Source organism: Anser cygnoides, chromosome 1 (genome assembly GCF_040182565.1).
Source record: "Anser cygnoides isolate HZ-2024a breed goose chromosome 1, Taihu_goose_T2T_genome, whole genome shotgun sequence".
Classification (NCBI taxonomy): Eukaryota; Metazoa; Chordata; class Aves; order Anseriformes; family Anatidae; genus Anser; species Anser cygnoides.
In genome coordinates this window covers 149,708,981-149,724,519 of record NC_089873.1, presented here as the reverse complement: position 1 = coordinate 149,724,519, position 15,539 = coordinate 149,708,981, and the positions used below count along the sequence as shown (strand labels likewise).

Genomic DNA, 15,539 nt, shown 5'->3' with positions numbered 1-15,539 from the left:
GGTAGTACTCTGATAGTAATGAAAAACTTCACAACTGATTGTTCTGCAACAAATATCTAACTGTTTTTAATGAAAGGACAAAACCAGGCTTTTTTTTTGTAATCTCCATCTCACCCATCCTGTAACTCAGAAAAAAATGACACATGACACAAACTAATCAACTGTCAGACTGAAATGTTCAAACTAGTAATCTCGACTTGTTCATTAAAATATATATATATATGCTCATTAAAAAGAAAGGTAAGTCACTTACAGGACTGGATGAACAATCAGCTCTGGACTATATGATTTGATTACTGTTGCTGCATCTTTGGTACAAAACACATGGGATAAATCTGCACCCTAAGAAAGAAAAAAATACAAATAGAATCATCAATTCTGTACTTAATAACAACTTAGTCATTCCAAAGATTATTCAGTAAATACTTCATCTAAATTCCTACTTCTTGGTGGTTGAAGCAAACTTTTTGTATTTTGTCTATTTTGGCTTATCATACCATGCAATGTTTTGGAGAAAATTTATACCATTTTTTGCATCTACCTTCCAAAATATTTTTTTTCTGTTTCTCAACAAAAGGATGACCAGAAATACAGATCTTGAACTTTTACTCACTTGAGCATTGTTTCTCATTTCAGATTAGCAAAGACTAAAACAGCACGTGTACAATAGGAAAAAAAGGCAGGAGAACATAGTTGAACAAGAGATAAGCTGCACTAGAGAGGAAAAGTAATACTGTAATATACTTGCAAAATAGAGCTATAACAATCTACTATTCCAGTCCTACCATTTTTACTCAACAGGCCAAATCCATAGCAGATAAAGGCTGGCACAATTTCAACAGGTTCCCTTCAGTTAAATAAAGCTGAGGAGTTTAGCCTCAAGCTCCCATTATGAACTTAAAAAATCCCAAGTACACTTAGTAAGCAGTGACCAGAAAGCCTCGTCTGCTGTTTGTCTTCCATGCTGCAATTTCACAAGGTTAAGGAAGTGTCTCCTCTGCTTTACTTCTACACATTTAATACTTCAAGCTTCTATGCAATTCTTAAATTTGACCCTATGGTTCATCCTATGCAGATGTAATGAGCTGTGACCAAGCAACTTCAACAGAGGACCTCCTAGTGTACTACTGTATTTGAACATAGTGAACAGAAAGCTGAGTGCTTTAGTATTTTATATAAGATTATTAAATGATATCATTTCAGTTTAAAATCCTTGAGGGACTGCATCTTTTGTGAGGAGAAGGGGAGAAATGCTTGCAGTGGGGGAGGAAATACCAGAATTGGTACATACTGAAACATGCCTTCAGAAATAAAAAACATACATGATGAAAAGGCAGTACTGAAAGTGCTGGTATACATATAGAATATGTGTATCTGAAAAGCATGTATATATTATGTAAGCATGATTTGTTTATATTTGTATAATCACAAATGTATTTCTGTAGTGTGCTGTAAATATATTTTTAGCCAGTTAATGTGTCACTAAAATCACTTCTAGGAAAAAAAAAAAAACATTGGGAAACACTTCTGCTAGACCTTATAATGTAAATAAAACATGCTACTAAAAAAAATGCATTAAATTTAACCAACTACGGTCAGACTTATAGCACCCAAGAATTTTATTAGCCTAAAGCTCTAAGTTTTGAAAGAAAGTTACTTCATTCAACACACTTAGCAAGTACGGAAAAAAATTCTGAAGAATTCTGACTGCCACACTGAAAATGTAACTTTAAACACTATTCTAAAGATATTTGAGAATCTATTTCAGCAAGTTTTCAGATTTCCTTTCTGAGCCTCTGATGAAACAGTTCTCCCCTAAAATATTCCGGTTTTTGACTTATCTCTAACTTTACCTTGTACAGAGGAAATACTTCCAAAAAACAGCAAGTGACACACAAAATATTTCTACAAATCCAGAACTAAGAATTTTCTTTGTTAAATAGAAGACCTTTTAGAACTCCAATTTCAAATACAGCACAGAGCAAATGCCTTTTAAAAATGGCGCTAAGCCAACATAACTGATGAAAAGTTCTTTTTGGATTGGTAGAGAACACGTACCGCTTTGAGAGCTGTAATTGCAGCAAAATATGGTGCTCCCGTGTATCTAGAATGAAATACAATTTAGGTTAGGAAGCACATTCATGAGGTTAGATAATCTGGAAATCACTCTGCCATAATGAAGTCTCAAATTCAAGGGCAAATCAAAAAAAAAAAAAAAAGCTCTCTCTTTTGTTTGCTGTCACAGACAGACAAAATCCTGCAATACTGAAGCCAATCTCAAACCTTGCTTTGATTTGAGAGGAGCCAGGATTTCACCTTAGACACCTGATCTTTTCACAGATATATTTATAAAGATCATGCCATAAAAAGCAAACTCTTCTCAGACAATCATCTTAAGAGTTTGGAGACAAACAAAACAATAGTTGAGCACTGTTTGCAAGCCAAGTCTGGGATCCATGACCTAGATCAATCCCATCTGGTTTTAGATGCTTAACTGAAGTACCTAAACTGGGACCACAGTTGTCCAGAATTCTCTTTATGAAGACTGAAAAGAAGAATATGGGCAGAATCATCCTCCAGAGGTGCCTACTTCTGCAAAGAGATAAGAATCTAAGCCCATTAGACCAACAGGGAAACTAACTCCTGGCTAATCAACCTAGCTACAACATAGCACATTTTTGCTCTTTATAATATGTTTATTAATGGCAGATCTCCAGCAGCAGATCTCTTTTACAGAAGATGCCACCTCTACTTCAAAAGGGGAAAACGAAAAACAGGAAGGTGTAGTCGGTGCAGTCGTTCATGCAAAGTATTGTGCAGATTACTGAAAGTGGCCAAGAAACAGAATAGAGGTTCTATTTCTTGGTCAGTACAACATTTAACTGATGTACACTGTATTTCTTTTTTTTTTTTTCAAAACATACTATTTCTATCACTCCAAAACATCATAAATCAGGATATTGATAGAATCTAGTAAACACCACAATTCATCAAAACAAAAAGCTCACAGTAACACAACATTCTATTCCTCATTTAAGAGATCCAGTTCCCAAGATACCAAAATACAACAAAAATCAGCTGTGCCACTGTCTTAGTCTATTCTATAACCTCATCATGCAATGGGAAAAGACATTAATACTGAAAGTAAAGTGCTAGGGTGGTCAAAAAAGACTGAAAGGGTAGACACAGACACAAACTGCACTCTAAGTTTCAATCACATTCATCACCAAAGTTTTGCATCACAACCTTGCGGCAACATGCTCTTTCATAAGCATGCATGGTCATGATGATGGACTAGTAAAGCCCTCTAGAAAATTCTCCTGTTTTAAATGCAAGGCGAGCTTGAACATCTTCCAGAAGCAGTAATAATATCCACAGCCTCTTGTAAACAACACCCAGATTTCTGTTTAACTTACTCTTGACATCCTCCAACAATGCCTATACGTCCATCTTGACCTTTATGCCTCTTTCCTGTTAGAGGAGGGATAACGTTGCGCACCAGTTGAAAAATATTCTCCATATCCTTCAGAGTGTGTGTTCGGTGCAGTGAAAAAGTTCTCTCTATAACTGAAAAAGAAGGAAAGTCTTACTGTAAAATATGTTCTTTTTTTAAACTAACATGAGCATTTAAGTACTCACACACAAATAAAATCACTCAAAGATATACAAACTGATGTACTTGTAAAAACCGAAAGCATTACCACCTAAAAGCCTTTAAAACACCGAGTAACTAAGGAAGGTGATCATTTTTAAAATGAATTTAGGGTCTGAGGCGGAGAACATTCTCACTGCTCACAGTACTAACTTAGAGCTCAAGTACAGAGAGAAACAACAGCCCAGAATAGTTATATGTACGCTTTGCAACTTAGAACTATCGTCAATCTGAAATCGCTTCCATAATTACGCTCAACTGAAATAGGTACGCTCAGTAAGGACTAAGCACATCCAGACACAGAGCAAGCACAGAACAGCTAAAACCACACTTTATATTTATACCCTACCTTATTTTCACTTCCCCTTAAAGACTTCCACATCTCAGCAGAATCAGGGCCTAACTCACTGCTCTTATTTTGGCAGGTGGCTACGAAGCATAATGAAAAGTCTTTCTGCAAAACTGTAATCCATTGCACTAGATGCAGCAAGCATTACAAAAATAACACAAGCAAGTTTTAGCTGTAACGCAGCTACTGATCTCTGCTGCAAGGTTACATTTGACACTACATATTAAAACAGCTATACGCTCTGAACGCTGTATGCTCAAATTACTGTTCAAAAGACTATGACAACTTAGAAGAAAAGTATTTCAATAATTACAACTAATGCAAATTAAAGTTTACCTATCATGGGACAAAACAGAAGACCAGTACTTACATCAATGATGTTTTAACTATAAATCGCAGTAAATACACTAAAAGAATAAACTCTTGTATTTCAACAAAACTCATTTACTGTACAAGTCTGTTGAGAAGAGTGGTTTATTTAAACGTTAAAATTTTACTCCTTCACTTTATCCATGTTTCTTTTATTCTTTTTTTTTTTTTTTTTTTAAAGATCTCCAAAATATATTCCAAGGAACTGCTGAATATTAATAGATAATTACATAAAAAATAGGTCCCACAATAGTCCTAATTTCCACTTGTATAAATTTAGTAATCCCACCCATGGAGAAGAAAGAAGAAAAAAAAGATGTGCCAGAAAATTTGGACATGAAAATGCAAAAAAAAGTAATAAGCAAGAAAACTCTGTATCTGCGCGCTATCAGCAGAAAGCATCTTTTCCTCCATCCTTCACAAAATCTAAACCTAAACCAGACACACTAATCATCAGCAATAAAATGCTTTAGTGTTCAATAATAATAAATACTCCTTGCTGATCTTTTGCTTCTAAAATTCTCGTATAATACAGGCATTCTGTTTCCACTGAGGTAAAAAATATATATATATATATACATATATATATATATATATATACATTCACTTCGTTTTGGATTACGGCCAATATAGCATTGCAGCAACCCCTAGTAAAACAAAACACTCATCTCCTCTGGAAACAGGGCAGATTAATTTCTTTAAATCACACCTCATACATTAACTGGTTTTCAACCACACATTAAACATACATATCGTACACCTTAGGAGGACTTGAGAAACTCCTCTGTTCCTTTGTTGCTGATTTTTGTTCATTTGTAAATATAAAGCGATTATGTAATAAACAAAAGAAAACTGAATTACGCTGAAAGAAATTCTTTGTGGAGCCCTACATTTACCTACATAAACACTAAGGCATATTTAGCTATCAACAACTGCAATCCTAACTCCTTAGAAGATGTGTTGCCCGAAGCTTCATTTTTAACATTTTATTACAAACGCTTTGTTACACCTTCACCATTTGAAAGATTAGAAACCTGAGTTTCTCATTACTACGGTTAAATATACATAAAGCATTTTTGCACAGTGTATTACAGCTGTACAACCTGTATGGTGAAATCCAGCAGGAGAAACTAGACTGCAGTTTCGATCCCATACAAATAATAAAACTCCTTCAACTTTTCGCAAAAAACATTTTAGAAGTAATGGTAAAGCCTTGTAGGTACCATCACCCCAGTTGAGAACCTCAAATGACTTCCTTGGAGATTTTCTAAAGCACTTTAGGTTTTCTTTCCTTTAAAAGTAAAAGCAGCATTTAAAACACAAAAATCCATAACCATGCTGTAATTTATCAACTGAAGTCTTTTGACATAGAGGATTGCTACTGACCAACTATCTGATCAAGAAGAAACACAACAGAGTCACCTAGCCTAAACCCCTACAGGCCTGAACACCCAGTTCCCGATCCATTTTACAGGGAAATGCCCGAATATTTAATGTAGAACTGAAAAGGTTTCAAGATCCTCTCAAGAATCAGAGTGTGCCTTTTAGGTTCTGATGTGCGGGATTATTATTCAATGCTGTGGGTTTGGGTGTTTTTTTTTTTCTTTTCAAACCACAATTTCTCTTTCCAGCAGTGTGAAACTCAGAATTAAAACAGAACGAGACTTGTTTCAAGACAGCAGGCTACAACCACTGGGTCCCAAGCTGACTCTGGTTTCAGCGCTGACAGAATACCCGTTTTCCTCCTGCCCATCAAGTCTACCTCCACATACAAAGAGACTATGATAAAGATAAACGACACAGAACCACAGAGCTTAGAAGTCTGTTAATGAATGCTAACATCTGATTATCAGCTTCTGGTCCACACGTAAGTTACAGAAGAAAAGGTCTGTGCATAAACACCAAGTCTAGAGTTCTCGCTTTGCCTTTTTCTCTAACATAAATTCAGGTCCCCAAAGAATTTATAGATGAACTGGTATAGAATAATAATATATGCCAGTATTTCCACCTTGTACTGTGTCTACTACAGTAACATGGTGTTTAATTAAAAGATAGGATTCAGAATACATATTTAAAGAAATTTATTTTAAGGCTGGACTTTAACATTTGACTTACTTGAGAGTAAGCAAAATTCAAGTCTTTTCCCAACCCTGGAAAAATGTATGCGTATCCTTAATTTCACACACTGAGTTAGTCCTGTTAATTTCAATAGCAGCAGAATTTCTGCTACAACATACCTGTTTCCACATAGTTTTCAGCAAACATACTACTTGTCTTTTATACATAAAACTTCTCCTAACTTCGTTTTACGGACATGTAAACGTGGAAAGAACTCCCTGATGTTTACAGGGTTTTAAAAGTGTTATTTCACTCAGAGTTTGTTATAACTAACAAATCTGTGTTATATAATCAGTACAATGGTGCAAGTGACAATTTCGTTTTACATCAGACAGACACCTTCACCACGGTATTAAATAGTTCCAACTACCTTTTATTTTGAAAAGCTGCTTACTAACAGGGCTTTCACATAGAACCTTTAAAAAAACATAGCTTTTATTTATGCTATAGAAGGAAGTACCTATCGGTGGAGAAAGTGCTGCTGTCACAGCATTATAATTAAAGTTATCCCCATATGAGCGATGGTTTGCCCTCTGAGGTGGACTCGCTGGTATAGACTGTGACCTTTGTGATACCGTAGAAGAAATTCCTGCCAACATCTGTCCCAACATCTGTAACATCTGGAGCTCTCGAGCATGCTCAGCTTCACGACGCTTGTCCTCAATTTTGAGCCTCTGCTCTTCGTATCTGTAAAATTTCTCTTCTGTATCCACGCTCTGTTGCAGGAATTTTTCCATCATTTTATCCAACGTTAAATTTGCATGGCGTTTTTTTGATCTTTTGGGCTGATTGAGAGGTGGAGTAACAGTAGGAGCGCTTATTTCTTTAAAGCCTAAAATAAGAAGAGAGAGGATTATTTTTCTGAAGGACTAAGAAGAAAGCACCAAAAAAATCTCCCTACGAGATGCGGACCTAACGTGTCACTAAGTTATTATTCTTCCTCAGTGAGAACTGTAATTATTTCAGATATTTGTATTTCAGAGTACCAAAGCAAAAAACCTCAAGCTTCTACAAAGTCGTAAAGGTAGCACGAAAATCACGCAGACGTCTTTTAATTGTTGTAGTACTAATCTTCAACAATGGGAGTCTTTTTGATCTTGTAAAAAGGTTTAAGTGAAGGCTATTAAACAGTATAGGCTCATTTGTGCATTGCAGGTAATTACATTAATCTAAATTGAGTTTCAGTCTGTTGGCATTCTGGATTTGCATTTCAAAAGAACATTAGTGTAAACAACCCTTTGATGGGGTTTATGTGTAAAAAGAAGGTTGGTTAAACGTCAACCAATTGGCTGATTCCTCAGTGATGTCAACTGCTGAAGACAGGTTCACGTTTGTATTAAAAACATGGCATTAATCTAGATTCAAAACAAACAAATAACGCTGCCCCCCCACCTCCACGACACACATACAGAGCTGGGGGAAAAGAACGAGAGAGGAAGGGGCAGGCTTTATCTACAGACTTCTCCTGTCTGCCAGCCTGCTGAAGTTGGAAGCAGGGTTTCCGAAACAACCCAAGCAGTTAATTACGTAAACGCTACCCCTAGCTTTCTGGCCCGTTTCTGCAACAATAAGCAGATTTTTCAGGTATTATCTTCATCGTCATCGTAATACTGCTTAACAGGACCGCACGTAAGCCGAAGGGAACGGGAAAATCCTCCGGCGAGAGGCGCTACCTGACGCCTCGCCTCATCCCCGCTTCCAGTTGGCTTCCCCCTGCTCAACCCCAACAAAACCTCCTCTCCTCAGGGCCTCCATCCCAGCGGCATTTCCCACCTGCTCCCCTCCCGGGCACCCTTGGAGGAGGGGAGGCGGCGGATTTGGGAGCGATGCAGAAGCGGCCGGAGGGGAGGCCGCCCGCTACTCACCGTCGCCCGGCGGCACCGGGATGGCGAAGGGCGGACACTCCACCTTGATGGGGTGGTCGGCGTACGAGGAGCACTCCCCGGAGTCCTCGGTGAAGTTGTCGCGGGGGGACTCCAGCTCGGCGTCCTCGTCCAGCTCCGTGTCGACCTCGCGGCTGTTGTGCGGCGTGCCCGGCGTGGGCGGCCCGCCGTGGGGACCCACGGGCTGGGGGCCGTCGGGCAGCGGGGCGGCGGGGGGCTCGGGGGCTCCGTCGGGGCCCCCCCTGCAGCTGAGGATGCGGTCCATCTCGTCGTAGTACTTGCAGATCTTGCGGGCGTGCCCGTTCTTCTTCAGCCCGTCCCGGGCCTGGTAGTACTGCCGCTTGAGGCCCTTGATGCGGATGCGGCACTGCTCCGGGGTGCGCTCGAAGCCCAGCTCGGCCAGGCGGCACGCCACGTCCCGGTACACATGGCTGTTCCGAAAGTTGCCGTCCAGCGCCGACTGCACGTCCGCCTCGCCCCAGATCTCCAGCAGCGCCCGCGTCTCCAGGTCCGACCAGAGGAAGCCCCGCGTGTTCGTGATCATCCTCGGCCGGCCGGGGTCACTGCAATGGCCGCGCACCGGGGAGAGGGAGGGACGGGAGGGGAAGGCAGGGAGAGGGAGGGACGGAGGGGAGGAGGGAGGGGGCTCAGTGCCCGCTCGCCGCTCTCCCAGGGGGCGCCTGCACCAGCCCCGGCCCGGGAAGCGCCGGGGAGCCGAGCCCCGGGACCCGCATCCCAGCCCGGGCCGCCGCCCGCACGCAAAACTTTTCCCGGCGCCGCCGCTGCGGTCACCTGCAAATAGGGGGGGTGGGGGGGGGAGAAGGGGGTCGGAACGGGAGGGGGGGATAAAAAATAAAAATAAAATAAAAACCCCTCCCCCGCCGCTCGCTCGCTCGCCCTCCGCCGAGAACAACGAGGAGAGAAAGGACGCGCCGCCGCCCCGCTCAGCCGTGCGCCGCCGCTCCCCCGCCCCGGGCTCCTCCGGGAGCAGCAGCAGGACGGCGGCGCTGCCTGCACTTGGAGGCCCTGCTCGTGGCAGCGCCTCCCTCCTCCTCCTCCTTCCTCCCTCCTCCTCCTCCTCCCCCCGTTCCTCCCCCCCTCCCGCCGCAGTGGAGCGCGGTCCCTGCACGCCCCCGCAGGCAGCGCGGCGACCCGCTGCCCGCACGGGCACAGACGCCCCGACACACCCCCAGCCCCTTGCACACCCCCCGCCCCTTGCACACCCCCAGCCCCTTGCACACGCACACACCGGGCTGCCCGCGGGCACACGCGCGCCCCCCGCTTTGTGCCGCCCCCCCCCCCCCCCCCCCCCCAGCCCAGCAGGTGAGCGGGCGCAGCGCTGCCCTCCCGCTCCGACCCGCGGGGCGCAGCCGCTGCGGGGACGCTCACACCGCCCCGTCCCCGCGTCCTCCCCCGGGGGGAGGCCGCGCCGCGCCGTGCCCCGCTCCCCCCTTACCTCGCCGCAGCGCGGGGCTGCCGCCAGCCGCCGCCGCCGCCGCCGAGCGCGCAGGCAAGCGGCGCACCCAACTCATGGGCTCGGCTTCCGCCTCCGCGCCGCGCCGGGGCCGAGCCGTGCCGGGCAGGGCAGGGCAGGGCCGGCCTACGCGGGCGCCCCAGCCCGGCTCCGCTCCGCGCCTCCCCGCGGCGCCCCGCGGCCATCCTGCCCCCCGCCGGCGGCAGCCAATGGCGGCGCGGGGCCGCGCTGAGGTGGCGGCGGCGCCGGTAATGGCCGCCCGCGGCCCGCTCGCAGGCCGTCGCCTCGGGGTGGGCTCCGGTGATCGCGGCTGAGGCGACCTCGGGTTTGCCTCCTCCGCCCGTCGGCAATTAAAAACGCTGCGGAATTACCGTTTTTATTTATGGCTGCCAGCCTTTGGAAGCTCCTCGCCACCCTCATCTCACCGGGCTTTTCGGGCAAACCTCCGATTTGGGAGCGTGATATATGGCGAAGTTTCTATCTATATCCCAGACACGTCATCTTAGAGCAGTATTCTTGTAATATTTTCTTTAAAACGCACCAAAGCCGGTGGAAATACCCACTAGTGTTCATCTCTGGTCCTACAGCACCTACATAGTGCAATACATCAAAATACAAGAAAAACTGAAATTTTTAGGCACGAGATACCTGAAACATTGAAGCTCAAAATAGTCATAATTTCTGCCCTACGCTTCTGGGTATTTCCAGCAAGACTGTTGTTTAATTTCTCAGAAAAGCTTCTGGCCTAATTAGAAGTAAGATACCAACGTCTCAATCAATATTTTGCTAGGATGAAGACAGACAACATTGTCTTTTACGTGTTTTTTTTTTTCTTTATATAAGGATGTGGACAAAAAATCTGCCAGATTTGCCTGGACCAAACCCAAACAAATGATTTGTGCCCTTCAGCTTTGGAGGCATCATTTTAAAAAGCCGTGCTGTCTGCAAACTGCAAGACAGACGACCTGGGCTTTTAATAATCCCGATTGAACAGTAACACAGGTACCGAAGCAGAAACTTGGATGCCTGACAAGCGCACTGTCAAGTTTTAATTTGTTTGCTGAAAAGTTACTCTTCTATAGGTTCTGGTATCTGATACGATTTTAAAACTAATACCGGGCCAGTGAAACTTGCCTTGTATTCAGTCAGCACAAGTAATGCTTTTTATCCTTTGGTTGTTTGACTGTACTGCAACCTAAAAGATAGATTTGATGGCTAATCATGTTTAGCTTTCACATGAATTCTAGCCCCAAAAAGAATTACCAGGCTGTTGAACACCACATTTCTTACACTCATGTTTTGATACCAACTGGAAGGATGAAGACCAAGTAGATTTCCTGTAACTCCGGCACCGATTTAATGTCCGGGAAAGAGGGGGAAATGAACAGTGAAGATGTCTGTTTTGATCCCATCAAGTATTTCTAGCTCCACCAAAAATATGTTTTGTGCCCCGCAAAAGAGAGAGGAAGAAAGATATAATTGTAATGTTGTTTTTCGTTGTCTTCTCTGGTTTCCTTTGTAGCAGTTTTGTGGAATCGGTGATGTTTCTGGGACCCAATTCTCAATTAAAGTGTAGAAGAAAACCTAAAGGTATCTATGTGCTTCCTGTATGTCAACTTTGTTTAGGCTGTTATATACCACCCTTAACATCAACTAATCTAGTCTCACCATACTTTAACTGTACATTAGCAAACGCAAGTGTAAAACCTTAGGGCAAAACTTTGCCACTCTTCCAATGTTCTACTACTCTGCATCTAACTCTAGTTAGATTATTTTCATATTGTACTGGCTGCCGTTTCTATACCTTGTACAGTGTAAATCCATAACTACTAGTGCCATCTCTGAGCGCAGCATCAGGACTGTTACTTAACTGGGGAATGAGGCAGGGAAAAAGAGCCATTTATAGAACTACAGAAGATAAAAGGTAGGTGAGGCAAGAGTTCACATGTCCAACAGAGAGAAAATGCAACTAAAAGAGGCACTGATTTCTTTAGGTAAATACTGTGCTTTTTTTTACTGAGTTCCTTTTCTGACAGGGCTGTCCATTTGTCTGCATGTTCATCTCTCACATGAAGGGAGGCAATGACTGTGCAAACTTCCCTTTCATACTTTGGACTAAAATCCTTCTTGCTTCATTGCTTGTTTCTCTGTTGCTGGCCCCTAGCTCTTGATGTCAGCTTTCAGTTCCAGCATTTTACCCCTTTTGTAGCTGCACTGTCACCGCAACATAGCTTCCTCACTAGTGGAATAATTACTGCAAAGGAAAGCTGTACATCATTGGCCTACCTGAGAATTTCCTACTCCTGCCAAAGCAGACAAGCAATTTGAAGTTTTACTTAGTAGTAGGTGGCCACGGTCGCTGACAGCAGTTGCTTGCTGGGAACAGAATGTATATACGTAGATGGGGTGAAATATGGGCTGTAAGCTAGATGTACAGACCCCCAGATAGCGATCACTCTGGACCATTTTTCTCATCTGCAGGCTCCTGCTGAATCTCCATTCACAACTGCTTTCTGTTTCAGATCACTTTGTGCCTGCTCAGTCCTTGCCACTCATTTGGATTGTGCAATCCTGCCTGCCCAAGCCATTCCAAGGTGAACGTGGACAGCAGATGGCAACAACAGAGCTTGCGACATCCTTTGATTGCATTCTCCATTCAAATAAATGTCAACCTGTATTGCAATCACCGTTTTAGGTCAGAAAGCATATCCATATTAATAACTGCAACAGAAGTTTTAATTGTTTGTGTGGAGTGAGGGAATGGAGGAACTCAGAAGTAGTAATTAGCTTGGAGCTACCCATAAAGTGTGACCTAAGATTTTTGTTGTTGGAATGGGAATGTGGAGGCACTTTTCACCGTGAAAAAGGTGAAAAAGTCAAAAGTCTTTATTTCATCTGAATGTTTACCTAGTTAAATATTAGGGTTGGAATTGATAGTAGTAATGGAGAAGGCAGTAACGGTGTAGGTGTTAAGATAAAGAAATAAGGGGGCAATTCTGCAGGTGTTATGATCAGTTAAATTTACTGCCATGAAAGTGAGTGGAATGAGCATGTTTTACAATAAATGTTGTGGTTTTCTTAGTACAGGACAAAATAGATTTTTATACAATTTAATTTTAGTCTCTTAGTTTTGATGTCTCTCTAGGCTGCAAAGAAACTAAATGTTTTTAGTTGAATAAGACAACCTGAAGCTACAATTATTCCTGGCACTATGCTTCTGTGCATTCTTATATACAGGAGAGAGGACAGCAGCAAAGTATTACTGACAAGCACTTACTAAAACAGAACATACTTTGGTTTGCCTGTAACATTCACTAAACAGGAATGTCACATGGCCTGAAGAATGGAAAGGAAACTGTAAATGGGAACAAATATACCCACACTCGATTAAACAGTTTGTAATAATTTAGTCTCTACAGTTTCAGTAATTCTTCATATTTTTTACAAGACTGGTACAGATATTTAGACATATTGAGTATGATAACATTTTGAATCCCATGCATCACTAGATAATTTTTGTTTTATACAAAGTGGACAGTAAGAACTTTTCATTTTGCTAAGTGTTAATGGTGAAAAAAGCAGGTAACAAGGAAACTGTAAAGAGAGTATTTCTGTTTTGTCCTCTCTTAGAGCAGTAAATAAGAATGACCTATGCACTGCAGTAAAAGTGAAGATGTTTTTTTGTGGGCTCACCCAACTGATTCAAAAAAGTTCCTGATACCTGGTGCAAACAAGCATACATACAGTTGCATGACTCTTAAGCAACATCCAAAAAGTTAAAACAGTTTCTTTTGGTAGCCTTCTATCATGGGGTTACAACATTGGTGGATAAGGGACAGGCAACTGTCATAATCTACCTGGACTTGCGCAAAGCATTTCACACTGTCCTGCACCACATCCTTGTCTCTAAATTGGACAGACATGGATTTGATGGATGGACCACTCAGTGGGTAAGGAATTGGCTGGATGGTCGCACTCAAAGAGCTGTGGTTAATAATTGCCTGGATGGTCGCACTCAAAGAGCTGTGGTTAATGGCTTGATGTCCGGGTGGAGACCAGCGATGTGGTGCTCTTCAGTGTGGGAGTGTGGCCATGGGGGTCGACAAGCACCATGGTTGGTGATAACATCAGACTCTTAACGATGAGGCCATCAGGAATGTAAAGAGTTTAGAAGGAACAAAGAAGGGTGATTCAGGAGATGCCTTGCTGTCTTGGACTGCTGATTCTCCAGCAGTTAAGACATCGAAGTTGCTGGGTGTTTGCTGTTGCCGTCAAAGTTGTTGACCAATGAATAGTGGAAAAGTACTGCTGTGGGGCGAATGGTATAAGCAGGGAATGTGTCCTCAATAAGGGAGTTGAAGATATGTCCTCAGTAAAGAGAGCTGACGTTATGTCATCAATAAAGTGGTAGCAGTTACTGATCCTTAAAGAACCGTGGTGTCTGTGCCACACTTCAGGGGTCAGTACTGGGACCCGTGCTATTTAACATCTTTGCTGGTGACATGGACAGTGGGACTTAGTGCACCCTGGGCAAGTTTGCTGATGACACCAAGCTGTGGGGTGCAGTCAGCACGCAGGAGGGAAGGGATGCTGTCGTGAGGGACCTGGGCAGGCTTGAGAGGTGGGCCTGTGCAAACCTCATGAAGTTCAACAAGGCCAAGTGCAAAGTCCTGCACTGGGGCCGGGACAATCCCAAGCTCAAATACAGGCTGGGCAGGGAATGGATTGAGAGCAGCCCTGAGGAGAAGGACCTGGGGGTACTGGGAGAGTCAACATGAGCCGGCAATGCGCACCTGCAGCCCAGAAGGCCAGCCACATCCTGGGCTGCATCAAAAGCAGCATGGCCAGCAGGGCGAGGGAGATGATTCTCCCCCTCTGCTCTGCTCCTGTGAGACCCCACCTGGAGCCCTGCATTCAGCTCTGGGGCCCCCAGCACAAGAAGAGCACGGGAGTATAAGAACGAGTCCAGAGGAGGTCCATGAAGATGATCAGGGCCTGGAGCACCTCTCCTATGAAGATGGGCTGAGGGAGTTGGGGTTGTTCAGCCTGGAGAAGAGAAGGCTCCAGGGAGACCTGACAGCGGCCTTCCAGTACCTAAAGGGGGCTACAGAAAAGCTGGGGAGGGACTTTGTCAGGGAGCGGAGTGATAGGACAAGGGGGAATGGCTTTAAACTAAAAGAGGGTAGGTTTTGTTTGGAAGGGACCTTAAAAATCACCCAGTTCCAACGCCCCTGCCATGGGCAGGGACACCTCCCACTAAGATCAGGTTGCTCAGGGCCTTGTCCAACCTGGTTTTGAACATCTTCAAGGATGGGTCATCCACAGCTTCTCTGGGAAATCTGTGCCAGTGCCCCTCCACCCTCTCAGTGAAGAATTTCCTCCTAACATCTCTTCTTCAGGCTGAGCTTGATAGCTTTGCTTGGGTATTGTCTTATCAATTGTACATACATGAAAGTAAACCCCTTGCACAAAACACAGCTTTCAGCTTTCTGCTTCTTTGAGAGAGACACAGATACTCAAAATGATGGACAGATTTGTAAAGTATAAATTGGTTTTACTTTAACTGACACATTTCACTTCAGCCTGGGAAACACATAGTATATATTGAACATAACTGCTAGAAGAAGACTACATGCTATATCCACAAAGGGATTTGAAAAGGGATTTGAACACTGAAGGTTTCCTCTTTCAGGT

General features: G+C 43.6%; 1 protein-coding gene and 1 long non-coding RNA gene across 8 annotated transcripts in view; one reads left to right on the top strand and one right to left on the bottom strand.

The window, feature by feature from the left end:
• Positions 1–10,356, bottom strand: part of NAXD (NAD(P)HX dehydratase) — a 50,923-nt gene extending 40,567 nt beyond the window's left edge. Inside the window, exons 1-6 of one of the 7 annotated variants that reach the window (XM_066985550.1) lie at positions 10,217–10,280; positions 8,354–9,163; positions 6,949–7,320; positions 3,417–3,567; positions 2,059–2,104; positions 254–342 (exon numbers count right to left, since the gene is read on the bottom strand). In XM_066985550.1, coding sequence (XP_066841651.1) covers positions 254–342; positions 2,059–2,104; positions 3,417–3,567; positions 6,949–7,320; positions 8,354–9,163; positions 10,217–10,265 — 1,517 coding nt within the window. In that variant the 5' untranslated portion in view covers positions 10,266–10,280. Of the gene's footprint in view, positions 1–253; positions 343–2,058; positions 2,105–3,416; positions 3,568–6,948; positions 7,321–8,353; positions 9,164–9,827; positions 10,186–10,216 lie in introns of those variants that run through there. The other 6 variants (XM_066985557.1, XM_066985560.1, XM_066985542.1 and 3 more) reach the window with 6 other exon arrangements.
• Positions 10,357–10,506: 150 nt separating this feature from the next.
• LOC106044454 (uncharacterized) lies at positions 10,507–15,330 on the top strand. The gene is made up of 3 exons (XR_001212282.3): positions 10,507–10,847; positions 11,368–11,435; positions 12,368–15,330. It is a non-coding gene; the product is annotated as an uncharacterized lncRNA (long non-coding RNA).
• Positions 15,331–15,539: the final 209 nt, after the last annotated feature.